At 53.0% G+C, this 26,454-nt stretch overlaps 1 protein-coding gene across 3 annotated transcripts in view; it reads right to left on the bottom strand.

Moving 5' to 3' along the window:
* Window positions 1-1,743: 1,743 nt before the first annotated feature.
* The window catches only part of MNT (MAX network transcriptional repressor), a 74,417-nt gene continuing 49,706 nt past the window's right edge, over window positions 1,744-26,454 (bottom strand). For all 3 annotated transcript variants that reach the window (XM_068415932.1, XM_068415931.1, XM_068415933.1), the window contains 5 exons: window positions 23,782-24,355; window positions 21,067-21,108; window positions 20,246-20,357; window positions 7,340-7,532; window positions 1,744-5,743 (listed from right to left, as the gene is read on the bottom strand). In XM_068415932.1, the coding sequence (XP_068272033.1) occupies window positions 5,028-5,743; window positions 7,340-7,532; window positions 20,246-20,357; window positions 21,067-21,108; window positions 23,782-24,355 (1,637 nt within the window). In that variant the 3' untranslated portion in view covers window positions 1,744-5,027. The remainder of the gene's footprint in view (window positions 5,744-7,339; window positions 7,533-20,245; window positions 20,358-21,066; window positions 21,109-23,781; window positions 24,356-26,454) is intronic.

The following is a 26,454-nucleotide window of genomic DNA, read 5'->3' on the forward strand; positions in this document are numbered from 1 at the left end:
CCCCCCACGTGCAGAAAAAAGAGCCTGGCAGCAGCAGGGTGGCTTCAGCCCCGTTTTTCCCAGGTGTGAGCAGTGGGTCGCCCCCGCCATGCCCAGTCCCGCTCGCCAGGCAGGGCTGTGCCCGCACCCCAGGACCAGGCTGCAAAGCGCAGCCCCTGCCTCTCCCCAGGTTATTGTCCCCCTCCCAAAGCAAACCCCTCCCTGCTCAGCCCCCTTCAGGGTGCACCACTCCTGACAAACCACAAACAAAGCACGCGATTCCTTCTCTGTGGGTCACTGTCATAACAGAAAAATGCACAAGAAATGTTTTTTGGTCAAAAACGAGCTCTCACATTCACTGAAGCTGTCTAACGCCAGGGCTGGGCGAGCCAGCGCTGCCCGTGCATCAGCAGCGGCTACATGTCATCCCTCTCTCACTCTTCACAAATCAAACGCCAGCAGAAAAATGGCCTTGTTGAAAGGAAGGCTGAAGGCAATGGTCTGGCTTAGCCTCTAAAAATGATTTGTTTTACAGAATGGAGCAGTTTGCACGACGTCGTCAGCTTGGGAGGGGGCAGCTCACGAGGCACCGCGTGCCCTGTGCCCCGCTCCAAAGCGGGCAGCAGCCGCCGGCGGCAGGGACCAGCATCCCCAAGTCTCCCCTCAGTCTTTCCTGAGATCAGTGTGGGTTTTGCCTGAGAAAGGTTTGAGTCAAGCCCTGACGACATGGCCCTCGGCAGCTGCCTTGCTGCGGTGCCGGCTGAGCTGGAGCGGCCGGCGGCAGGAGCCCTGGCTCTGGGCACGAGTCACCGCGGCCCCAGCAGCGGTGGCGTGACTGCGGCTGTTCATACTCCAACACCAAGGCTTCTGCAGCCAGACAATCCCTCACCCTGGACTAGGACAGGAGCGTAACCCTGAGCAGGGCTTTAACACCCAGCTCGTGGGGAATTCAAGAATTCCTACTGCTTGTCCACCTGATGCCATCCCAAAAATGCTTATAATTACTTTTGGTAATTCCTTTGCCTTTATAAACTCTTCCCTCTCCCTCCTCACCTGTTTGATCAGTTTTAGAAATCCTGAGCAATCGGGACGAGCAAAGGGCGCAGCGGCTCCAGCCAGGACCACCACGAACGCCGGGCAGCGAGCTGTGGTACCAGCCGGTGCCGGTGCCAGTGCTGTCACCAGCCCGAGGAGCCCCGAGAACAGCCACACACACCCCCCTCGTGTCCAGCTCCTGCCAGGGGACACGGCACAACCACACACACCAACGCCCACGTGCACAGGGCGCCCGACCCGCCGCCTCTCAGACCCCATTCGAGCACCTGCGGAGAACAGGGGGAATCGGGGCGTTTCCCCCCCTAAGCTGAACTACGGGGTTCTGGCCAGTTCTTATCGGTGAGGTCAGGAACATTCCCGTGTCTAAAGTGTCAGCTCTAAGAACTCTTTTTCAGGATAATTTTGAAGTAGCAGTTTTGGTTTATTCCTCCCTGCTTGTGCATGCTTGGCAGGTGAGAGTGGAAGCGGCCCGGAGCGAAGCCGTGCCCGCCCGCCCGCTGCTCCTTGCAGGGCTCCCCGCGCAGGCTCGGCTCCGAGTCTTCACAAAACTACTACACAGAAAACCCATTTGCTATTTTTTTCTGTGGCATGGTTATCAACAACTAATATTATTCAACAACAGAAGAGATTTCTTGTAAACTTCATATTTATTGATTTTTTTTTTTTTGGGACAAATTAGATCTTCTGAATCCCAAAGTGTACATATATATATATTTATATATAGCTTTCTCCATAGGGAAAACACATATATCAAAGGAGGAGAGACATTTCTAAAGTGCCCCTTGTTATACAGTACTGAACATGGTTTCTAAGAGCATCAGCGCAAATCCGAAGTTTCTGAGCAGGAATGACAGAGTGGGGAAGGAAGGGCTGCGGTTTGCTCTTTTCCCCACAGAACAGAAAGAAGTTTGCTGACTTTAAAAAACAAACAAAAAAAAACCCCAAGAAACATTTCTGGTAGCTGTGGAGAAGGCAGGTGAGAGCCGGGATGTCTGGCCCAGCTCAGGGGCTGGCTGGGGGGACGAGCTGCTCTGCAGGGAGCAGAAGATGAGGAGGTGAGCAGCATGAAGGCCATAAATAACCCACCCGAGAGCTCCTGCGCCTGTACCGAACAGAACAGGAACTCTTCTCTCCATCCCCTACACTCCTTACTGTGGACAACACGGAGCAGCTCCACGCCTCGCTGCTGGCTACCAGAATCTATCCGGGGATAAGCAGCCAGCGGCGTTAAGATGGGAGCAGAGTTTTCGACACAGACCGTGAGCCACCCCGCAAACCTGCGGCTGAGAGGAGCAGGAGCAACCTGCCCGGGCTGGCCCCGCAGCTCCTGCCCACCTGGCACACAGGGAACCGCACTGGGGGACGGGGGGCTCTCGGCCAACGCGCGTGTGCTCAGCCCCGCTCCCCACGCTGGGCTTTTTCTCCCTCAATAACCTCGGCCACTCCTGACTAGGAATGAGGCTCACTGCCTCCACTGTGTTATTTCATGAGTTGGAACAGTAAAGAAAGGCAGAAGGATGCTCCCTCCCCTCCTAACGCAGCCACAGAAGGCAAAGCCACGCGGTTCCTCCTCAGAAGGGCCATGACCCTGTTGCAAATACTGTTCTCAAGAGTTTCTGATGAGGAGCAACTGTCCTGGTCTCTAACGCTGATCTCTGCAATGCTGGCACACAAAACATCGTCCTTGGGGAAGCACCAGCGCGCACAAGGACACGACAAAGCCCTGGCGATGCCGCTCCCCCCACAGCATTGACAGTGCACTGGAAGTGAGAACAAACGACCTGTTTAAATGTGGTTTAAGGATAAGGAATCCTTAGAGATTTGTCCGTTCTGCCGTACAAACTGTGCTACCAACGCGGTCAGGAGCTCCCTGGGCTCGAGGATGCAAGGGGGGGGAAAGAAAAGTGTTAACTCTGGAGCAGCCCAGGGCTTCACACGGATTGAACGCAATTCTCAGCCACGTCTGCTCAGAAGCCACAACCACGCTCGGTCGCTGTTTGCAGGAGTCACTCCTGCCCCCAGCACGGTCCCAACCCCAGCACGGACGGTGTGGAACCAGCGAGTTGTCTGAGTGAAGCCTCTGCCACTGCTCGCAGCAGCCCACAGCCAGGCAAAGTCCTGCCGGGGTCACCAGGCACCGCGGGCAGACCGAGGCTCGCCCCAGAGCGAGCTGTGGCCAGGCAGCACGGCGAGGGCGCGACAGCCCAGCCCTCCGCAGCCCAGCACCTCCAACGGGCACTGGGCAGAGCCCAGCAGGAACCACCCTCCCGTCCTGCCCCAGGGAGAACGCCCGCTGGCTACAGCAGGGATTTTGGCTGCGTTAAGGGCTGTGGAGTATTTGTTTTTAAAGAGAGGAAGACAGAGAAGAGCTCCTTACTCACAGCACTGCACACAGAACGGTGCAGGGACCAGAACATCCAGGCAGCCACCGAACACGCCCTGAGCAGCCTCCCAGGCAGGCTGGCAAGCACCCGCAGAGCCAAACAACGTCCCTCCTCTCGTGACGCCGTGGGAGTTTGCCGTGGACTTCGGTGAGACCTGGCCTAACCCCGGGGAAGGAGGGAACAAGAGGGTCACCCGGGATGAGGGGGTGTTCTTTGGTGCATGTCTCACCGCAGTCTGCAAGACACAAGTCACACACACCGACCTCCGGGAGCACACCACTGTCCTGTACAAGACCACAATATTCCCCCCCACCAAAGAAAAAAAGATGTCAAAACTGCTTGCACTTTGGAAGATGCCACATGCACATTTATCCCTTTTCTAATCCACTGACTCCCACGCTGAAACGTGGTCAGTTCAGGAACAACCTAACAACGAAAAGTAACCCATGCAGCACGTCTGCTTCGTTTCTGTTGGTCTTCTCGTCCCAGGTCCCGCTCTATCAGGCCAGACAAACAAATTCAAGTTGCCAGCACAAAATAACCACAGAATACCAGGTTGGAAGGGACCTCAAGGACCATCTGGTCCAGCCTCTCATGGCACAAGCACGGTCTAGTATCTGCCTCTGCGAAACACAAACGAACCCAAGAAACCTGGGGGCTTGGGACTGGCCCGAGGAACCCTGGAAGGGGGAGTGCCATGCACAGAGACCTGCAAGACCAATTATTGCATCAGCAACACCAAGCCAAAACAAAAAACAAAACCCCCAAAAAACCATCCAAACAAAACATTGTCAACCATTAAAATAATAAAAAACATGACTTTTTTTGACATAGCTATAAAAATCAAGTCATTTATGAATCTGCAACAAATGAAGTCCGGTTGTGTATTCTTTTTCCTTTTATTAGGACAGAGAATTTCCTTAAAATGCCATAACAAGTCACAGTGATTTTAGATGGTTTTTTGAAATGTAATATATTGACGGGAAATACCTTTAACACGGTTTAACCTCTTTTTTTTTTGTCACTGTATATGTACCCTGGTCCACCAAACCATCTATCTTAAAGTTTCTTGTTTAGAGAGGACACTCTGTCTTCTTCCTCCAAAAATGAATTTTGTCTAATAATCCTGCAAAATAATCAACCTTACAAAAGGCCTTCTTCAAATGTTATATTTATATATATATGTATATACATATATATACACACACATACACACATATATATAAATATAGACTTCTATGATTTTTTTCCCATTCTACGCAACGTCTCAATAAAGAGATCAGCAATTTTTATTCTACAAAGAAGCAACACATAAAAGGGGAAAATTAAAGTCTTAAGAACATCATAGCCATATTTCACCGATTACACATAAAAGGAAAAAAAATCACCATGAACAACTGTCTTTGAAGTTTTCTCGGATTAGCAAAATTCAAGTGCAGAGGGGCCCGGTCTCGGTGCCAGCAGCAGGCTGGTGGCTGGGCGGCTGAGGACAGCCCAGCCCGGCCTCCTGCCGCTCCTGCACTGCCCTCCCGCGGAGTCGGACGTGGTTGGAATGTATGGAGCTTAGGGAAGGTTCCCAGCACGGACCTCGCCGTCGGGCGATCCCCTCTAGGCCAGCTTCAGTGTGCTCACAGGGAACGACGGCATGGTCACCATAGTCACCGGGTTTAGGACCGTCTGCCCAACTAACTGCGGGTGATGGACAACTTGGGTTCCTACAGCAGGCTTGGCCATCACCGCTTGCTGGCCAAGGCTTGTGGTTCCATTCACTTGCTGGTGCGAGATGGTGTGAGCAATATGGCTCACCACGGGCTGGCTGACGGCCACGGGCTGGGGGTAGATGGGCAGCTGCTGGCCCAGGTGGGCCATGTGGTTGATGGTGGCCGGGTGCACAGTGATGTGGCCGATCGGCTGAGCAGCAGTGGGAAGTTGCACAGGACTGGACGTGGAAGGTGCAATGTGAGCAATGTGCTTGGTCTGTGGACCCTGAATGACGTGGTTGACAGTCTGGATGACCGAGGCGTGGGTAGTGGCGGTGTGGGCAATAACAGTCGATTGCACTGTGGAAGCCGCCACGATGTGAGTCTGTGCAGGGACGATCGCCTGCGGCTGGACCAGTGCTTGTGTCTGGATGGGAGGCTGTGCGTGGGCTGGGGCGTGCTTCTGCTGGAGGGCGAGGTGCTGCGGCAGGACTGCCGGGTGGTGGGGGGCAGCGGTGGGAGGGACGGCTTTGAGGAGCTCGGGGTGCTGGCGCTGCGTTAGTTTTGGTAATGAGTTCACTGGCCTGTCATCTTCCATGTCTTCATCCATGTTGTCTTCACCCTCTGGAAAAAACGAAAGGAAGAGACTCCCATAAAAAAGAAAGCAGAGCACGAAGTGGGCTAGCCAGCCTCCCTGAAAGGCAGCGCGGGCGGAGGAGACAACAGCAGGAGGAGTCGCTGAGCTACGGGCAGGCAGCGTGGCACTGCATGGCACGGCACGGCACGGCACAGCACGGCACGGCTCGGCTCGGCATGGCACGGCTCGGCATGGCACTTGTGGGCCAAGGACCCGGAGCCAGCCAGGCAAGACTAGCTCGCAGCCCCAGCTAGAGAGGGGTGCTCCCAAGAGCTGCGATCTCGCTCGGGCACGGGAAGCGGCGTGAGCAGAGGCAGAGCACGGGGCTGAACTCGGTCTGGGCTGCAGAGGGCTCCTTCTGGGAGGAGGACCAGGGTTTCCTCTCCTGTCCAGCTGTTCCACCGATCGGTACCACCCTTCTCCTCCCAGAGCAGGAAGGTGACAGCCATGGAGAAACATGGCAGCAAGTTCCTCGTCTGGTTCTGGAAAGTGGACTCTCGTCCAGCCCAGAATGAAGCAATGCGGGAATGCGCTGACCCTGTGGAGATCAGGAAGACGAGCAGGGCACCTTGCACCGCCTGCTCTAAAGCCAGCCATGCAGCAGAGATTAAAAATCTCAGAAGATATGGAAGCAGCAGGAAAGCCAGGGAAGACACTTCCCTTTCGCAAGCTCCGTGGTCCGGAGCAGCTCAAAGCGATCCTTCTCAGCAGAGGCCAGCGGGGAGGTGAACAGCTGACACTCCTACGGACACAGCACTCCTACTCTCAACTTCCACCAGCCTACACTCGGAGTCTGCGAGGATGTTCAAAGGTGATGAGCCCGATACACGCCTGAAGGAACCAGAAAGCTCAGGTTTTCCCTTCCTGGGACCCGCCGTATCATCTGCCTGGAGTGCCAAGAGCAAACGCTGCCGCCGTTTGAAGGAACTGCTGCAAACGGTTATGGGCTGCTACGGCCTCCCCATCTCTGGAGAGCAAAGCACCGTGCATCCGCGGGCTGCCTGTTCTTCCTGCTGCAGGTCACTGGCAGGGCGATCAGCATGCACTCTCCTGTCTCACAAACGCTTCTTACTGGGAACAGCACGCCAGATACGCGTTAGTATCATTTCATCTTCCCTGCGAATCCTTTTCATGCAACGCGAAGGCTTATTAAGCTGTCCGAGTGCTCTGGTAATCCTTCCTGTGCCAATTCCTTCTTCTCTACATGGCTGAACACCCTCCCACACCCAAGCACAAACCCCTCAGAGGATGCTCATACACCGCTCAGTTCTAATGAGCAGGGATGCAGAGTTGTGCAAGAGGAAAACCACGGTTTGGAAGCAGGGAGCTCCACGGGAGGTGTCAGCAGAGTGACTGTGCAAACCTGCACTTTGTGTCTCCTAACGTCGATGCACCACGTTCAGTTTACTCTACACAAGCAGCAGTGCATTATTAGGCCAACATCAATGATTATAAAACACTTGAAAATATTTTTATTCTGAGTGCAAAGAAACCTTGCTGGTGCTGAATGAAGATCCCCTTCCCCACTATGTAACTGTGCCAATGATGTGCAGTGATTACAAGAAGAGAGTAGTGACGGGTACCTGATGCTGTCGAGGTAGATGCCTGGTCATCCTCCGGCTGCACTGTCTGTCGAATAATTCTGTCGATCTCCAAGATGTCCATCCACTGGCTCAACTCGTTCTTTAACTCTGCCAGTCGCTGCTGGGTAGCAATCTTCTCTCTCGCCAGCCGCTCCATCTCGTGTTCATACTCCTTCTCCTTTCTCTTTAAAGTCTAAAGACAGAAGGAAGAAAAAGAAATGAAATTTAGGAATTACGGATTTTCAGTGAGAGATGTTCCCACACCCACACTCCAAAGAAACAAAAACTTCCCAACAAAGGCTTTTTAAAAGGTTTACAAGGAAATAAAGCCTGCCTAGGAGTAATTAGAAAACATGATTGTAACAACTATTGGTTTTTTTTATGTTCTCCTCTTCTGCTACTGCCCACTCAGCGCTGGAAATCTGATGTGTGCAGGGAAGGGACAAGATGCTGCGCCAGCCAGCACAGCACGCAAAAATGCTGAACACTGCCCAGTACCATTAATGGGAAATATAAACCACAGAGATCTGATGGGGATCAATTACTGGGCAGTGCCGCAGGAAAAAAAACAGCCGATGCTCACAAAAGGCACCGTCTGACGAGATTTTAAGCCAGTAGTGTAGCACCGAAGAGTAACAGGACAGAGAGCCTGTCCCCCAGCCCAGGTCAGCACTGACTACAAGCATAAAAGAGACAGAATAAGTGAAATCCACAAAGCCATGTAGAGCCTGTCCACCTTCTAAAGTTAAGTTTTGCCATTGGGAATGTAAATCCCACACACACTTCTGCAAACACCAGCTGCCCAGAGCCTGCATGGACGCTCTGTCTGACTCACTGCCAAGCGCTGCATTTCAAAGCAAACCTTACACCTCGCAGAGTGGCAGAGGATCAGTCGTGATCCTCTGAATACGTGCGCTTTATTTCTCTCTCAATTTTCCAGGACAACCGCCATCAGAACGCAACCTCACGTGTTTCAATGGTTCTGCTGGTCTTTTATCTCAAAAATAGCCAGGAATAACTTTAAAGCCTGTTCAGCCAGGCCTTTAACTCAGCCTAAGCCAACGCAATGACTAGGGTAGCTCCTGCCTTCTGCTTACAGAATAGAAAAAAAAAGAAAAAAAGCATACCTTTGTCCTGATAATAACAAAAAAGGAATTATTTTTAAAATGGCCAAAGAATGTGTATTAGCAGGGCACAATCATTCCAGATGTGTAGATGGAGACAACTCCTCTCACCGAGGCTTACGCTTTGTCTCCTGGCACAGCTGGCTTCAGCCCAGCTAAAATGGCCATTTTTCAGGCAGAGGGGCCAGTTCTGTCCCTCCTGCTGCTTTTTAAACCGTAAGCAGGCAGAGGATATGCCAACTCCTCAATACCCAAGTTTTATTCTGGAAAGCCCGGCGGCCCTATAGCCTCCAGCAGTGAGAGGAGTTACTGGGGCAGGAGGGAAGGTCTGTGGGGGCAGGAGACACAGGTAAGCAGGGACGGGACTCCCGGAGTCCTGGCTCTGCACCAGCGCTCGCTTCTAGCCCGGAGACGGCGTTTAGACCCGTACGCGGCCAAAGCCAAAATCCATCTGCTAGTTTTAAAGTCTCTTATTCCACTGAGTGCGGCCAAAGCGCTTTGCCTGACCCAGAAAACACCGCCGTGCTGCACGTGTGCTCTGATTTCCCTGCGGCCGAAGGGATGGGGGTGGGACACGGAGGGCAAAGCTAATGCCACGAGGAAGGTGCCCGCTCCTGTGCTCAGGTTTAAATACGCAAGAAGGGAACTCGCCTGAACGTCTTCCTCTTTAATCAGGAAAGCAGCCTGAGACTGCAATCCCTGCCTGCAGACACGAGCCCGGCCCCTCTCTGCAGCATTCCTCTCCAAGCACGTTCCCCACGCGGTTGCTCGCGGGGCGCGATAACGAGAGGACAGAGCACAGCAACCGCCTTCCAGGAAGCGTGAGGAAGGAGCCCGGGCAGGCTCAGCGCCCGCAGCGCGCCTGGCAAAGCACGCTCGAGGTCTGGCTTCCTTCCCTGCGGCGAGAGAAGGCTCCCAGCACCAGGGGAGATACGGAAGCAAGGCAGCGGGGAAGAGTCCCTTCACCTTTTAAAGAGCAGTGACCAAATTAACATCCATATGTGGGTTTGCTCTTGCTCCCGTATCTGATTTTCCTCCTCTACACGTAGCTGTCAGCTTCCAAGCAGCCGTTACCCACGTGGATTATTCAAAGCAAGACCAGCGCAACGGCAGTGACAGCCAACACCCGACGCAACACCAGCACGTTCTGCTCCTTTGTGCCCGTCCTTCTCGCTGCTCCAGAGCTGCGGTTCGGTCCCTGTGTCCGTCCCACTCGCCGTTAGTTGGCAAACAAACCAGAAACAAACCGCTGCTGTCGCTACGCAGCAACAGTCGTTTGTCACTGTGAAGAATTTTCCATTTTATAGCTGGCTGTAATTAAATTGCTTATTCTTATGTCAAGATTGAAAATAATGCCCCCAACGCTTTCTCCGTGCTCGCCTCTCAAGAATAATGCCAGCCCCGCAGCTGGCATGAGCGAGGTTTAGAAGGTCTTATGAAAAAGCTCCCCTCACAAACATCATATTAGCAATTTAAAAGCACGCTTTCAATTACGAGCTCTTCCAAAAGCTATTTCAGCTCTTGTGTTCTGTTACACGGTGTTCACTGATTAAAAATTCCTCATCAATGACCAATCGTGAAAGTGAGTTGCAATTTTGAACCACATTCTTTTAACTCTTCGCTACGGGGACTGCAGCCGCTGCAGCAACCCACCCGCGGGCCCCCGTGATCCCGCACAGACCAGCCGGCCCGGCAGGCTTCCCACGGCCGTGCCCAGGTTTGATTCGCAAGTTTGATTTTGCAAGCGTGTGCCCCAGCAGCGGCTGCCCGCGCTGGCAGAGGTGACGGCACCTTCACTCATCATCTCCCACCGATGCTGCAGAAGGCAGCGCCAGGCAGGATGAGGCCACCGGCAGAGGTAACCGCCGTACCTCTCCTCCTGCCTGTGCGACACCCGGCTGGTTGCCACGGGAACCAAAGCCACGGTTTCCATGGTAACTGCTTCATGCGGCTGCTTCTTGGAGATGACATCCCGCAGCGGTGCCGGACGCGGGAGCCTGGTGCCACCCCAGGAAAGCACAGGTCGGGGTACGGCAAGTGACGGAGCTGCTGCCCCGCTCTCCCCAGGCAGAGGCAGCTCTCCCCGCACCCCAGCTCACATCACCCCCTGCACCTACACCCGGCTCGTGCTACAGCAGCTTCTCCGCGGGTTTTCCCGAGAGCCTTGGCTCAGTGCAGGGTTACAGCCTTGCTGTCCCCAGATATGATGTAAAATCACAGCAGGCTCGATCCAAAGCTCCCAGACGTTACTGCAAAGCGCTCAGCACCGGGGGAAACACAGGGAGGGGTCCTGCAGTGGCCCGGGTGCAGGTCTCACAGACCCAGGGGGTCCCGTGCCTGCAGCCTCCCGAGCCGGCTCGTAGCCCCCGGGCGAGGAAGGAGCTGCCATACCCTGCGAGGTGACCTCACCTCCCGCACGCCGCAGGCACGGGGACTGCGGGGAAGGAGCAGTCGTCTGCTGCAGAGGCTGCACGGGCTTTTCTGCGAGTGACAGCGGGGGGAAGAGCTCAATATCTAGGTAGAAATACTTCATAGAATAGGAAATCTGCCTGGAGCAGAGAAATCACGGGAAAATGAGCACTTGCATTGTTTTTTCTATTTATTATCTGCACACTGCTGGCACTCAAGACTCCTGATAAAACAAGACACTGGGCCATAATCTCTGGAACAAAAATACAGCTGAAACATGGCTATTTGCCCTGGCCTTGCAGATCCAGGAGGAGCCGGACTCCTGGAGCACCGCGTTCTGCATGAACAGTTACTAGGGTAGAGGGTAGGAAGAACCCACGTAAGGAAGACAAAGAATAAATTCAGAAAAACAAAAAAATGACTGGAACACACAGTACCAGCACAAACCAGGGAAAGGGATGGCCATGCCTAGGGCCAGTCACCAAACCCATGCTGGCTTCTACCAGTTTAGCAGATCTGCTTTATTCCTTGATATGACTTCCAAGGTTAAGGGAAATCCAATGTTAAAAAAAAAAAAGTATTATTTGCAATGACTAGGCGTTAAGTTTGGTTGTGTGTTTTCTTTTTTTAATTTTTTTTTTAATAATCTCTGTCATTCAGGAAATAAGAGACATTTTCCATGATGCTAACGGATTCTGGATGCCCAAAATACCCTGCAGTACTGTGGTGTTTATTATTCAGAAAATTATCCCAAAGAAATTAAAATAATCATTAAAATAATAATTTTCTGTAAGTAAAAATAAAGCATGCTGAATTTCAAGGAGCAATTATTATTAACAACAAAACTGCTGGATGTGGGACCCTTGCAAGCCTTTCCTGAGCCTGCGTGATGACGCACAGACATTCTGGAGGGCAACAAGCAGTTACGCTGCAGAGCTACAGCCAGATCTCTGGCTAGAGATGGGGAGGACGTTGATGTGGAGACAAGGCAGGCGAGCACAGCTCCCAACACACAGTTCTGGCAGATGATGGTGGTCCCACCAGCCATGAGCTCTGAGAGAACCACCCTCCCACCAGAAGAGGATCCCCACCCCATCCCCAGCAGCACGGGTGGTGCGGGATCCTCCCACACGTCTCGGGTGGCAGGAGGACGCAGGAGCAGGGCTCCAACCCTACCAGAGAGGCAGCCCCACCACCTGCAGACCACCAGAGGTGGGGCAGGTGGAGGTCGGCCATCCCGCCCGCGCAGAGCCGGGGGGACGCCTGGCACCGCACGGGGCTCTCACCCACCGCACGCACCGCGGCGAAGGCCTGGTGACTCAGAGAAGGATGCCATCCTCCCACACCACCTCTCCTCCCTGTTTCTCCATGCCCTTAAGGAGGTCAGTGCCAGTTACTCACATCCCGATGGCTCCACCGACGGCCCACGGAGCAGATCTGGGTCACCAGAGGATTTCTCTCCACCCACCTCCCTTATTGTTATGGCCACGGCGGCAGCGGGAGGACATAAAACCCAGTTGTTAAATACAGACCGACTCCAGCACCCCTGCAAGGCCACGAATCACAGCCGGGCACCCAAGGGAACATCTTTGCCTCCGTGCTAAAGGGCTGAGGGCTGCAAGGGCCCCCCATGCCCCCCATGCCCGCACCCTGACGCTGCTCACAAAGGTGGTGCCAAGGCTGAAGCTCCTCTGTGTGGTACCGCACACCCCACCGGGCTGAGAGGCTGCCTTAGGGCAGGAAAAGCCCCAGAAAATTCTTAAATATGAAGCGATGGGAAGGTGCCAGCTGCTGGGGACGATGAGCTCTGAATCACAGCCCACACTACTCTGGAAGAGCAGAATACAGCAAGAACCGACCAGCTTTCTGCAAACCCACCCGGCCTGCGCAGCATCAACGTCACTGCGGAACGTCTGCGGAACAAAATCAGCCTCCTTTTACAGACACCTGCCTCTCAAAGACCTCAGCCTTTTGGGAAGGGGAGCAAAATAAAAGTTGTTCTTTTTAAAGCTGCAGGAAAATGCACAACCGTGCTCAGAGAGCCAGTTTCTGTCTTCCCAAAATATAAATACAGTAAATAATCAGGTACCTGCCCAAGAGACGGCACCCAACTCGCACCTATGTTGTACAGGACAACAGGTCACCTGCCACAACAGGTCACCTGCCATCTACCACCCTCTTTCCACCAGTCATAATTTTCAAGGACATAATTTTCCCTAAGTGCTGTCTCAAGTTGACCTGAGCAACCTCATTATTCAGATCAAGAGATATCTCAGCATGATTGGACCAACAGTCCCTACTCGACACCCTCACTATCAGGCTGTGAACTGTATTTTCTCCTATGGGTGCTACTCTGGCTGTCCCTGAATGAACAGTATGTCACCAAGAGGGACTTAAGGGAACAGTAAGAAGTCCACAGCGAAAGGGACATTCTAAAGCTAAACGTGATTTAGTATCTTGCAACTATTTGTTTGTAATTTTAACCAGTCAGTAACTACTCCACTGCAATTTTAAAGAGCATCAACACACGCCTTTGCTACCGCTAACAAGAAGGGGAATCCAAACTGCCCTCGTAACGTGCCACAGGGCCCCGACCTCTTCCCTATCAGGCTCTCAGGGAAGAGCAAAACCATAAAACCACGCCAACAGTTATGATGTCAGTGGGGGTTTTGCCTTGTTTTAAAGGCAGGTGACTTCTGCAACGTTACACATAAAATAAAGCCCGTGCAATCAAGCTGTGCTTATCACCGCCTCCGTCACGCCACGTGCGCTCTCCTCTCTGCCGTGCCTGTGCTCCGACGTCAGAGGACAACCAGCACGACAACGACACCCAACGAGGCTACAACACAACCAGCATTTCGAAACCCCGTGCCGTGCTCCACTTAGGGGTTGTTTTGGTTTTTACAACCTCGAGTACTTCTTTAAACTACCACTTACATGACAGCACTAGGATAGGTGTAGATTGTCTAACAATTAAAAAGACACGTACAAGATTTATAAATCTGTTTACCCTTTCCAGACTCTCGTGTGTGAGTCACAAGCGAGACACTGTTAAAAAAAAACCCCACCACCCCTTTTGGCAAAGGTTAAGAAAGAGCTTCCGCTCCTTTTTAAACACTCTATTGCACAACACGTTTTGTGGCCACTGCTGCAAAAAAAACCCCACTGATGCTCTCTGGTCGGAGCCCATCTGAGCCGCCCGCAGCTGCCTGGGAGCCCACCTCAGCCTGGGCGGACGGGCCAGCCCGAGTACCGAACCCTCCGAGCCAAGAAGGGAATCCCACATTTCTTCTCCTCAATGACCGTGCAAGTTATCCCAAGGGAGAACGCTGTCAGTGCTCCTGCACGCTGAGCACGGTCCCTGGCTACGCGCTGGATATTAAAACCCGCCTGACAGTGGGAACTCTGTGTCCGGCTCAGACTGGCACGCTGAGTGCCCAGGCACTGGGAGCTCTCCGAGCATCCCCCGGCTTCTCAGGTGGAGCACCCATCTCCCATACCCATGCAGCCTGATGTGCCTCTGGAGCTCAAATCAATTCTTCAGTGGCTCCATGAAGGGCAGGAACTAGACCCTGCGCCTGCTGGGCATGAAGAGCTCCCACTGACTCCAGGGGAAGATCAGCCCTACAGCCTCATTCTTACCTGTTTCACGTTTTTAAGCAGTTTCCAACTTGCTTTACTTTCCTAACACTATTTTTTAAAGGTCTTATTTCTCATCCCTTTCTGAAATCGACAGATGACACCATGTTGCATGACCACAGCCTATTGTTGCTGGGAGCCTTTATTATTGGCAATGTAATTCAGGCTAATTAGACAAGACAGCCTCAATTGATCAGGTCAGGTAAACAACGTGATGCAGCACTGCTTGGCACGTGAGGGCTGTTCACATGAAGGAGGCACTGAAAGTACCGATGGACCCAGTTCTTACTAGGCAAGTTTTATAGAAGGAAAGTATATTCACCTAGTAGCTGGCACAGAATAAAAGAATAACCGTTACAGCTGCACTTTTCAAGGTGGGGAACTTAATTGGATTCAGCATCACAGTTTGCCTTACGCCCTTCGATCGATAACCAGCCCCTGCATGCCTGGGTGTGAATGAGCTCTGTTCTCCACACAAGGCCCAACGCAACGTCAGAGGGTGGGTTTCTGGTTGGGGGACAGTATCTCCCGACGTCAGTGTCCCGACCCACCGCAGTGTCCTCCTTTACCCGTGTAACACCTAAACCCCAACTTAAGCATTACCACAGGACTTTAAAAATCCCCTGGTCTGGTTCTGGTCCCCTACACCAGGCAGGGAGGAATTATTGTGTTCAGGCACTGACAAAGCGACCAATAAACAAAACCAAAACAAAAGAAGATGACATGCTGTGGTTATTAACAGGAAAATTTAACAAATGTGGAACCAGTATCTGGGCTGTTCACATGTCCACAGGGTCAGCTCAAAAAGGACAGCACGAAGGATTTTTTACATGCACTATTTAGGCATCCTTGGACAGTAATTTGTACACATTCTGCCCTTGAGGGAGTCAGTTCTGTTGTTTATTGTTGGCATAGATGGGAAACTGCCCCATTTTTAGGGGCACAGCGTGTTTCTTCAGGCAGCCTGAAAAGCCAGGAGAGACGGGGGGAGGATAAACAATCTGAACACCTCGTATAAACCACGGGCATTACTGATGAGCAGAGGTAAGTCAGGTCACGATGGATCTCTCCTCCTGGCAGGAGGTCAGGGACCAGCTCTGTAATTCATCGTTTGTCTGACAGAGCACCCTGTGCTCTCAGCTTAGTCGGTGGCTGCTGAGAACACACAGGACAGACAGGAGAGCGGGCAGGGCAGCGCCCGCTGCCAACAGCCGTGACAGCGGAGGAAGCAGGCGCAAGGAACGGCAACACAACCTGCGTGCCAATGGTGAGAAACCGAAACAGCCTCCTGCATGGCAGCAGAACGACTGCTGGTGGCATGTCCGCTGCTGCAGGACTATGGGGGTTTGTTTCCGAAGGGACAGAGTCCATCCTCCCACCTAGCAGAACCACTCCTCCCTTAATGCCCACTTCACACCCGCGCCCACCGTTTGCGTTTGCTGAGCTACTACTTTTCTTTCCATCCGACAATGATCTGGGACCCGTGAACTTTTGTCCTTGCTGTAACTTCAGTCTAAAGCAGTTACATATGACAAAGGAAAATGCCATCGACCTGGGCAGCGGTGACCCAGCCAGCGGGTCAGCTGAGGCCACAGCACGGCCACGTGAAGCCAGTTCAGCCGAGGAAACCCGCGTTGAGATCAGACGGGGAAATGAGGCACACTTCCTTCGAAATGAACAATGCAGTGATTTACTGGGGGATCTAAAGAGATGTCAGCTACCTTGGTCGAGTACACCATGACTTTTTTTTAGCATGAACATTTTTTCTTAGCTCCTGAGAAAGGCATCAGACCACGGAAACTGTAAGGGGCTGCTTCCCCTCCCGACGAGGAGCCAGGAGGGAGCTGCAGCCCAGCACGTAACTTAGCAGTACAAGCCTGGCCCAAGGGTCAAGTTTTCAGGTAGTGCCAGTCAGTGGCTTTGCTCCAGTACCTGTCAAGTCAGCGGGATGTGGGTTACAACGTCAGCCCCAGCTCCTGGGGCAGAAAGAAATTCACCCCTCCCTGAGGCAGTAAGTGACAAACAGGTCATACATACAGATCGTAAGTTGATCACAGCTATTTTCCATCTCTAACGCTACAAGCAGCAAGGAGGACTGGAGAATGACTTCCATGAATTTGTAAGCAAAGTTGATTTCTTAAACAGAGCAAATACTGCTCTGGTAGCACTAAGGCCCCACACTGATCGCTGTCCTCTCCCCCCCAGGACTTCTGCAATACCTGAGCAGCACGTGCAGTACTTCGGATCACAGCGGCGCCTTGCTTTGCCATCTTCAAAGGATTTTACTCTTTGCCTTTTGCACGCTCAGGGAAGCTCAGCTTTGTCTAATATTTTGTAAGCACGTTATTATTTAGTCAGCATTTGACTCTGGCTGTAGTGGGGAAACTGGCAGACAAGCAGGACTTGCAGCGTGATCCGAAACCTGCCAGGCTGCGGCCGTGCCGCTCACAAGCTGTCTCGTCTCGGCTGTCCCGATGTCACCCGGTGAGCAAAGCGCCTGCATGTCGTCCTGCACTAAACATGCAATAGAAAATAACCCCTGAAACTGGAAGGTGTTCAGGTACCGCAGTGACAGGCACAGTCTGAGAGCACAGAAAACAGTCTTGCTTAAGGGCTTCAATTAGCTTCCAACTCGGATGATTACAACATTTCCTAGGGGGCAAGGAATCCTTCAAAGAGAATCACATCAGAACACCCAGCTGCACGGACGTCCTGGCCACGAACCGGGTCTGACGTCTTCCGCGCAGGGCTCCGCTCCCTGGCAGCACCTTCTCCAGCACGAGCGCAGCACGGTGCAGCTCCCTCTCCCAGCGTGGCTCTCCGGGAGAGGAGAGGCTTGTGCAGGAGAGGAGAGGCTTGTCCCGCCTGCCCTCCGCCTGCCCCAGCCCAGGGGACGGGGCTCTGCTCTCTCAAAGCAAACAGCATTTTCTTCCCGCTGCGTTTTCATCCACGTCACTTCGTGCATCTTAGAAACTTTCCGGAGGCCTCCAGCATTTTCACTCGTGTTTTGCAGGGAGGAAAGCCAAGAGCGAAGGGCGAGGTGGCCCGTGTGACAAACGCGCTTCGTCACAGGCTCTGCCGCTCGGGACCGGAGCCCACCCCGCTGCCGTGACCCGCGGGGACAAATGCCTCCGCCGCGAGCCTCAGCACAACAGCCCGCACCGCCTAACACTGAATCACCCTTTAAAAGGATTATTAACTTCCAGCTGCGTTCAGCCTAATTTCCTTTGTGCAACAGCGTGTTTAATTGCAGAGATTCTAATTTACTGTTGCAGAGCACAAGCCCAACTCCAAGGATAAATTAAAATGACAGCTCCATGGGAAGTTCGGAATTTAACTTTCTGACTTATCTGATTTGATGCAGATACAAATATTTAAATCCAGCCAAGGAAACAAACAGCCTGTTTCTAAGACGTTCCAGCTGGAACGGGCAAAAAGGATTTTGCAGGAAGAGAGGCTGCAACAATTAGTGCCCTGTCATACTGCTCGCGGGCACGGACCGCCAGCTGCGCAGAGCTCCGGGGCCGGCACGCTACGCTCCTCCTCTGCAGGATGCCGTTGGCTTTGGTTTTTTCATGTTTTTTTACCCTTTAGTGAAAAACTACTTTGCTATATTGAGAGTAAGAGGTTTTACTTTTAAATCCCCTTTGCACAATTCCCCTGTTCTCTTTTCAAGGGGGAGAGGTAAGCACCGAGCCTGTCCAGTGACACACACCGAGGACGGTGCACGACCTGCTGCCAAGCAGGCAATGTTTCCTCTGGTTTTGCTTGTGATCGTGACCAGCTCTGTGCTCCCGTCTGCAGATCAGGCTGCGATTCACCCCACCCTGCTGAGCTGGGAAGAGGGGTCCCAGCCCCATCTACGCTCGCTGTAACCCCTGGGGACAGGCCAGTGTCATCTGCAGGCGGTTCATCCCATCCCCACATCGGTGCACGTTATTTTTGTTGAGACAGAGCAGAGCTAAATTCAAACTGATTTAAAAAAAAAATTTTAAAAAATATGCATTTTTAATTTTGAACTCTGAAAATTCAAATCAGATTTCTAATAATCTGTTTTTTTTTCAGGCAAATAGAGCACTCGAACTTCTAGTGCAACCGCATCCCGTGATTCAGGCGCAGACCCACGGCAAAGCTGCTGCCAAGGACAACACTCGGCATCCAGGACACGCCCTGCCGCTCTCCAACCCGAGCAGCAGCTGCCAGAGACGCTCTCGCCGCCCCACGGGAGGAGGAGAAGGCGAGGCGCTGCGAGCAGCGCACGCTGTGCCAGCGAGGAGGTTACACAGCGGTTACACGGAGGTTACACGGCCCGGCCGCGTTGGCCTGGCCCCGCAGCCCGCTGGCTCGCTCGCCACCCGCCCCGGGTGGGCAGTCCTGGGGCGTGGGGGCTGGCGCTCGCCATGTGCTCGCTGCACACGTGGGATGGATGCTGGCACGGGAGCTCCTGGCCGAAGGGGAGGGCGGCCGGGATGGGCTCGAGGTCGCTGTGACCTTCGCCGCCACGGCTGACCGACCCACCTCCTCCCCTCTGCCGTGGAGCTTCTGTGGTGCTGGCACCGGCACTGCGCACCCGCGACGAGCCCCCGCAGCAGCTCCTCCCGCGAGGCACAACGCCTGCGTGCACCAGGCAGCGCAGCAGGTGAACCAGAGCCGTGCCCACACAGCGACCTACGGGGTGACGGTCCCTGACGCCGGGATGCAAGTATTGCGACATTAACCATCATTGTCACCTCACTGAATGATTAAACACGCTGCGATCAGACCGCCCCGAGACCTCCTTCAGCCCCAGGTCGGGGGCACACAGACAAGCACGGACACAGCGCATTAGGCAGGTCAACAGACCTGATCCCCGCCTCGTAAAACTGACTGGATCCATGAGAGGAAAAGCAATTCAGCGGCGGCACTGAAACACACCCTGGGAGACAGAAACCTAAAGGAACTAAAACACGGTTCTGAATCTGTGAATACCTTCTGGACGATCATAAAAGTAGTTTACATTCCTAAGATGATGTGACAGGAGTTTAATTCCTAGCGATTCATGGAGATGTTGGTACGCAAGCTTGTAGGTAGCACCAAACTGCATTGCATCTAAGCCTCGAAGCATTTCACAACGGATCCAGAATCCTCTCCCTCCATCCTCACCGACATCCTCAAAGAGAATTTTAAGCGTCGTCCAAAAGCGCAAAATAAAAATGCTGCCAGAGAGCAGAGTCTGCACCTGCATCCACATTCAGAGCGCACCAGCTCCCACGCCAGGAACGGCTCCTTTCGTGACACCCCAACTCTGGACTCAACTCCCGCAGGCGAGAGCAGGCCATCAGATCGCTCCGTCTCCCTCACTGCTCACGGAAGCTCATCTCGCTACTGACACCAGCCTGCCCGAAATCAAATGAAAGGCTCAGATCTTTTCTAATACCCATTAGGCTGCAATCTCCAAAAATGACCTTTTTAAGCAACACAGATTTTTTCCTGTTGTTTGCCATCCTCCAGTGGCTGGTCACTACTAGAATTTGCCCCAACCAAAGGCTCTGCAAGGCAAGTCGCTGGTGAAGACTAATGAGAAGGGCTGAGCTGGTCTAATTCTGAATGGTGATGACTTTCTCTCCCCTTTTTCCTTCGCACCTCAGGAAGCAGTGAAGTAACTTGGTTTAAGCAAGGACAGCCTGGCGCTCTGGTTCCAGCAGGTAAAGCACTGTACAGTGACAGCCACCAGCGACCCGAGCGCTACACGTACCTGGATGTATCGCAAGGCACTCCGTAGGACGCTGAGGTTTGAGGTCTTCTTGTCGTCTACGTTGGGGATGTTGCGTTTCAATGTCTCAAAGCATTCTTTCAAATGCGCACGTCTAAAGAAAACACAGGTGGTTTGTCAGCTCATGGGAGCGCACACCAGGAATCAATTTAGCAGAAGGCTAGAGCTTAATTTGGGCCTTAATCCAGCAAAGCGCTTACACGTGTGCATAGCAGGCACCAGACTACCTGCGTGCTTACGGCTGAACCACCTCGATCCAGCAGAAAGCTCACGGGGCTGCACGCCTGGGTTCCAGCCCCAGCTCTGTTAGGAAGCCATGGTGCAATCTCAAATGAAATATCTCGTCTCCCTGCGCTGTTGCTTCCACTGTCACCGTGTTTCTGATTTAGCTGGTTAGACTCACAAGAGTTTTGGATCAGGAACTGGTCTTTATTCTGTATTCACACTGTACACCGACCCCTGATCTTGGCTGGTTTGTTACTTTAAATCAAAAGAGAAGTTACACCGTATGCACGTGGGGATTTACTTTGCAGGATCAGGGCTTTGCAGGGTTGTTGTAATGCAATTACGCAGTTAAGTCAAACATACTGGGAAGCAAGAGACGCAGAACTGAGCTGTGAGAAAGCAAAGCAATGCTGCAAGATTCATTAAAAGTCACTAAGAATTTCGTTCAGTTATTTGTTAAAAAACAAACAAACAAAAAAAGCCAAAGCCAAACAAATATTGACAGACTATAAGCCAAAAAAAAAAAAAAAGCAAGGGAATTACAATAAAAAAACCCAAACCCCTGGCTTTCTACGCACCTGTTCTTCTCCAATTTATTATGTACTTCCCTGGTCCCAACCCTGTAACCCAAACAGAACAAAGATAAACTCAGTGTCAGGTTTAAAACTACTGCCATTCAACCTGTGCTTTCAGCAGCGTGTGTGTCTAGGATATACAGGGAAATATTAAAAAGCAATAGAGGTGTTCAGATGTCACTCTTTTAATATTAGTTGCATATATATTTCTACCTACACTGTATCAAGATGAAATCCATACTTCACAGGCATACTAGATGGGACAAGCACTACGCATCTACTGCACACAGATACAAACAGGTATGATGTGTGTACATACACACAGAGAGGGCTGCTACCAACGACGGGGAGACACAAAGTACGACTGGTGTGTATTTAGACAGCACGAGATAGCCCAGATCCTGACCCATTTCTGATCCACGCCTACGCTCCAGTGGGGTAAGATTTATGCAGTTTCAAATTAAAGTGTACAGGACTTGGCAGACACACTTCGAACCGCTTTAGTGTTTTACTGTGCCTGAAATAACACAGCTGAGCTTAAATACAGGATGAAGTAATCCAGGAATCCTCCAGTCCCTGCTGAAGGGAGAACGAGGGCGAGCTTCTAGTTCTGGAGGCTCTGGTCTGTCCCCACCCTCTGAATCAGATGAATACTTTTAGGGAAAGCCAAACAACTTCACGTTATCTTAGTTTTTCAGCTACAGGGGTGATGAAGTACATCAGCAGACACATGAAGATGGCAAACATCTTCCATACACTCAGCAAAGTAATTATTTGCCTTTGGCTGAAAATACACCGACATTGAGGTGAGCATTTCCGGAGGTATGCTAATATTTAATAAATATTCAGGTATTTAAAACCAAGTATTTGACAGCCTTTTCCCATGAAACATTTACAAGCTGAAAAAGACATCTTTCCTGTGCTTATGTCTAAAGAAGTAACTCTGGAAAGACAAGGAGCACGCTCCTGGGGGTCACCCATCAAAACGCATTTCAGAAAACCCGTGCGGCTCGCTCAGCAGCAGACAGGTATTCCTCTGGTGTGCCTAGGCCAAGAACTCTAGAAATCCTGCACGGTAAAATGCTCTGATGACGGCGCAGACACGGCCTGGGACAGTGGCCCTCCCGGGAGCAAAGCCCGGCGTGTCGGCACGGGAGCAGTTTGCTGGTGCACCCGCAGCCACCCGCTGCCCGGACAGCCGCTGCTGGCACCGCACAGCTCCCCGCAGCCTTTGCTGGTACCCCTGTGCCATGGGAAACCCCCCTACACCCGTCTGAACCCACACGACAACGGCAGGGACGGGTTTGCTTGATTAAAGCACAAATAGACTTATCGTCTCTGCAGCTGAGCATTCTACAGACAAGCTCTAAAGATCACAATCTATCTTGAAGGAATTATATTGGCATTTTACAAAGGCCATTATCGTTACAAATTCTTATCTACATTCCTTTCGCTGTTCCCTTCTATGCTTTTTGGGATCTCTACATCCCAAAGGACACTATGAGCCCTTTTTTTGTCCGCTCCATCTTACATCTCTTCCTGCTCCCACCAGATGATACTGAAACGACCGCTCCTCGCACGAGGCCGTCCACGGGGGAGGTCAGGACCAATTCACAGCCCCGCACTCGTGCTCCTCTCACAGCTGGGTTACAGCGGTTCTGCATCACAGCTCAGAGCAAATGCCGTAGGGACCAGAGGACCCGGGGAAAAGAAAGTGACTGCCATGCCCTGACCTCCTGATCCATTCAAAATAAGGAGATCCACCCGGGAGGGAGCACAAGGCAGGGCCAGGTTACAGAGAGACCTTCTGCCCAGCCTCCGCGGGACGGGCACACCATTTTAACCACCATCGCCAAGAGTTATCTGCCAGCTGCAGGCAGCAGGGAGAATGGTCTGAGGTCTGGGCAGCACGGCCAGGAGGAAAGACTGAACAGATCCAGGTCATTCACCCAGCAGGAAGGAGGACTGAGGGGCCAAGGGGAACAGGTAGGAGCTTGTTGCAAAGAAGGGACCCATTTGTTCTCCTGGTCCACAAGAAATAATACCAGACCACGCATTAGGATACCGTGGTCTGGAAACAACCACCTAAGGAGAAGACAGAGTCTCCACCAGGCAAAGTCCGTAAGAACAAGTTAGACAAACACTAACCTGGAACAACACGAGTCACAAGTCCTGTCCAAGGGTGGGGACAGATTAAAGAGCCTTCAGTCCCTTCCGGCTGCAGGAGTTTGGACCAAGCAGGAGGCCCTTAGCACTTACAGCACCACGGAACTGAAAGAGCAGCTAAGGCGACCTCTGTCCTGGGAAATAAAACCTCCCAGATCAGACCCCAGTTTTCAAGAAAAGTTCCTGCAAGCGGCACTGCTGCACGACTTCCCTGACCAGCATAAGCAGAGATCTTCTGCCAAACATAACACCAGATGCCACCTGAGATCAGACAGGCAGTGTCGGGACTTGCTTCCTAAGACAACTCTGGCGTGGAACAAGAAATCCTTGTACAGAATCCTACCGTGTGCAGTCGGGGGGTGAAATAAAAACCACCAAGCTAACAAACCCTGCTATCAGAATACCAAACAGACATCCAAACATCCACGGATCTGGGTATTTCTGATCTGACAACTCTTTGCAAAAGCAGGAGCTGCTCCAGGTTGATGCAGCTTTTAAGGGTCATTTTTGTCCGGTCCCTCTCAGAAGCCTCCGCACACAAGCTGCACTCACCCTCCAGGCCTCTTCTTCTGCTCGTTTGGTTTCGTGTCTTCTGCTGGAGCCAGCTTCAGAGCCCCGAGCGGCGGGGGCCCTCCCGGGTGCTGCAGGGGCTGGTGAGGCTGGGGCTGGATGGGCTGCTGAACCACATGGTGCTGGGAGATGGCCAGGACCGGCGCCGCGTAATGCTGGAGCGGCTTCGGGCTGCCCGAGGGCGGCGTCGCAGCTTTCCCGTCGGGCAGGAGCGGGCCGGGCGGCCTCTGGATGACGGGCGCGACCGACGAGCCTTCCTTCGCGACGCCGGGAGTGCTTACGAGGGGCGGGTGGCGCTGGAGGAGCGGCGGGGACAGGGCGGTCTGGGCTGCTTGCTGGGGGGGGCTGGTGACAACGGGGATGGGAATGACCGAGATGGGGGCTGCCAGGGGCGGGGGCGGCGGGGCCGGGGCCGGGGGGGAGATGGGCACCAGCAGTTCGCTCCGGGGCTCCTCCGGGGCAATGGCACTGTTCGCCCGCGGCGCGCTGGCCTTGCCGGCCTTCTTCTGCTCCTGCTCCCGCTCCAGGCGAAGCTTCTCGTGCTTTTCATTCTCCTCTGAAAGAGAAACAAACGAGACACCGAGAGTGACTAACGGCCTTCCCCGACGCTCCCGTCCACAGGCCTCTAAGGGGGGCCACCACCTTCCCAAAGCCCTCCCTGCCTGTGTCCGTACGCAAACACATCGCTGCGCTCTGCTGTACGGCAGAAATCAATACACAACAAAACCTTTCCAATTCTTCCTTTTCTGGTTTTAAACTGGCAAAGAGCTACGGAGCATTTCACCCGGGAGCCCGCCCTGGCCCTGTGACAGCCCCAGGACAGTGCCGCCGTTCACGTCCAGGGAGGTAAGGACAAGCCCGGAGAACAGCCCCGACTAACAGCATCCCAAGAAACAAACACATTTCAGGATCACCTCCTAAACCAGAGCCAGCGTGCGGGAGACAGGGAAACCTCGTGGGCCAGGCTGGCCCAGTTGTCCCAGCGCTGGCCCAGGACACCCAACGGCCACGAGATAAACAGCAGCCGCAGGGCTGCAGCTGGTCGTAACCAACACCCATGCAGAGCAGAGAAGGGCAGGCTTCTTGGGTTAAAACACCCTGTATTTTACACTATCAAGTGTAAATCTTAGCTCAATGGACCTCACGCTGACGCAAACCCGTGAGGGCACCTCTTCACTGCTGTGGACTTCATTCAAGCTCTTAAACTTAGCTTTGATGTGCATACGTTCCGGTATGTTTTTAGAACACCAGACAAAGTAAATGAAACCTGTGTGGCCTGACTAGCAAAATAAACCTCTTTAAATGCGATCCAGGTCCCCGGCTTTAATTGTGTGAGCATGGCACAAATGAAATTTATTTATACAAGTCCTGTGGCGCCAGTGCCCCGGCATCTAGACATCTCACAGCCTTAATCAAATATCTCCAAACGCGCTGTCCATGAAGCTCCACAGATCCCATTCCTGACAGCCTCCAAGGAGCTGCAGCAAAAAATGGTGCCCCAACAGCATGCTTCGAGCTAGGACTTCTTCGTAGTAACATACAAATACTTGGAAAATAAACTCTTACTTCATCAAGCAAGGGATCAGAGGAATGATGCACACAGCCTGGTGTCCTGGCTTGTGCAGTGGCCAGTATCAGGTGATTCAGAGGAAGCTCTAAGAAACATCCCGAAAGAGCCCATCCACAGGAGAGTGGGCTTAGCCTAAATGCTGAAGTCAGAGTGTATATTTAGGATGTCTGATAGAAAAGCATGTATGCTGCACCCTGGAATTACCAGGCTACACTCAACCCCCCATTATCTTCAAGAAGCAGCAGCTCTATTTAATACAAGTGGAACAAGGGCAAAGGCCCCCTGCAAGGCAGCCCCACAGCCGCGGCGCTGCCCAGCCCTCACCCGCCGCCCAGGGGCCCTGCCGCGGCTGGGGTCCTTTCTCGCCCAGCCTTTGATGCTGAGGGCTGTGGTGCAAAAGCCACAGACAGCAATAAAGGGAACACAGCTTCTGTTCCCGATTCTGAATGACCTTTGGTACACGTGACCGTACAGCGTCACCGTCCCTGATTCACAGACAACGTGATTTCCTGCGGTTCCCTTCAGCCCAGGATTCCTACAGCACACATCGTATTTCCTCCAGCCTTCACTAAAGCCCTTTGGCCCAGCTCTGCTTGCTGCTTGCCCGAACAACCCCGTCCAGGCCGCACCAGGCCAGCAGCAGGGCGTCCGGGACGCCCGGGCGGAGGAGGCCAGCGAGGAGAGCCCCAAGAGACGGAGTGTGAGCTTCAGGGAAGGCAGCCCGGCACCGTACCTGCTGCTAGAGGGGGAAGGAGGGGAACTTCAAACCTCAACAGCCCGAGTCCAACACTCAGCTGCAGGAACAGCCCCAACACACATGCCTTACGAGGCCAGAAACGGGGTCAAGCACCCAACCGTCAGGCTAAATGCTGTCCAGCACCTACACGAGGAGGAAGCAACGCCGCGATGGAGCCCAGCACCAGGGCTGCATCTCCAGCCTCTGACCCTGCGGCACTTGGGAAGGCACCATGTGAAATCCAGTGATCTGGGAGGTTTCACACCCAAAGAGCACTTCTCTCGTGGTTGCCCAAGACTCAAATCCAAAACGTTAATTCAACTCCTTGTAGCACCAAGTAGGAGGGTAA

This window comes from Nyctibius grandis, chromosome 18 (genome assembly GCF_013368605.1).
Source record: "Nyctibius grandis isolate bNycGra1 chromosome 18, bNycGra1.pri, whole genome shotgun sequence".
Lineage (NCBI taxonomy): Eukaryota > Metazoa > Chordata > Aves > Nyctibiiformes > Nyctibiidae > Nyctibius > Nyctibius grandis.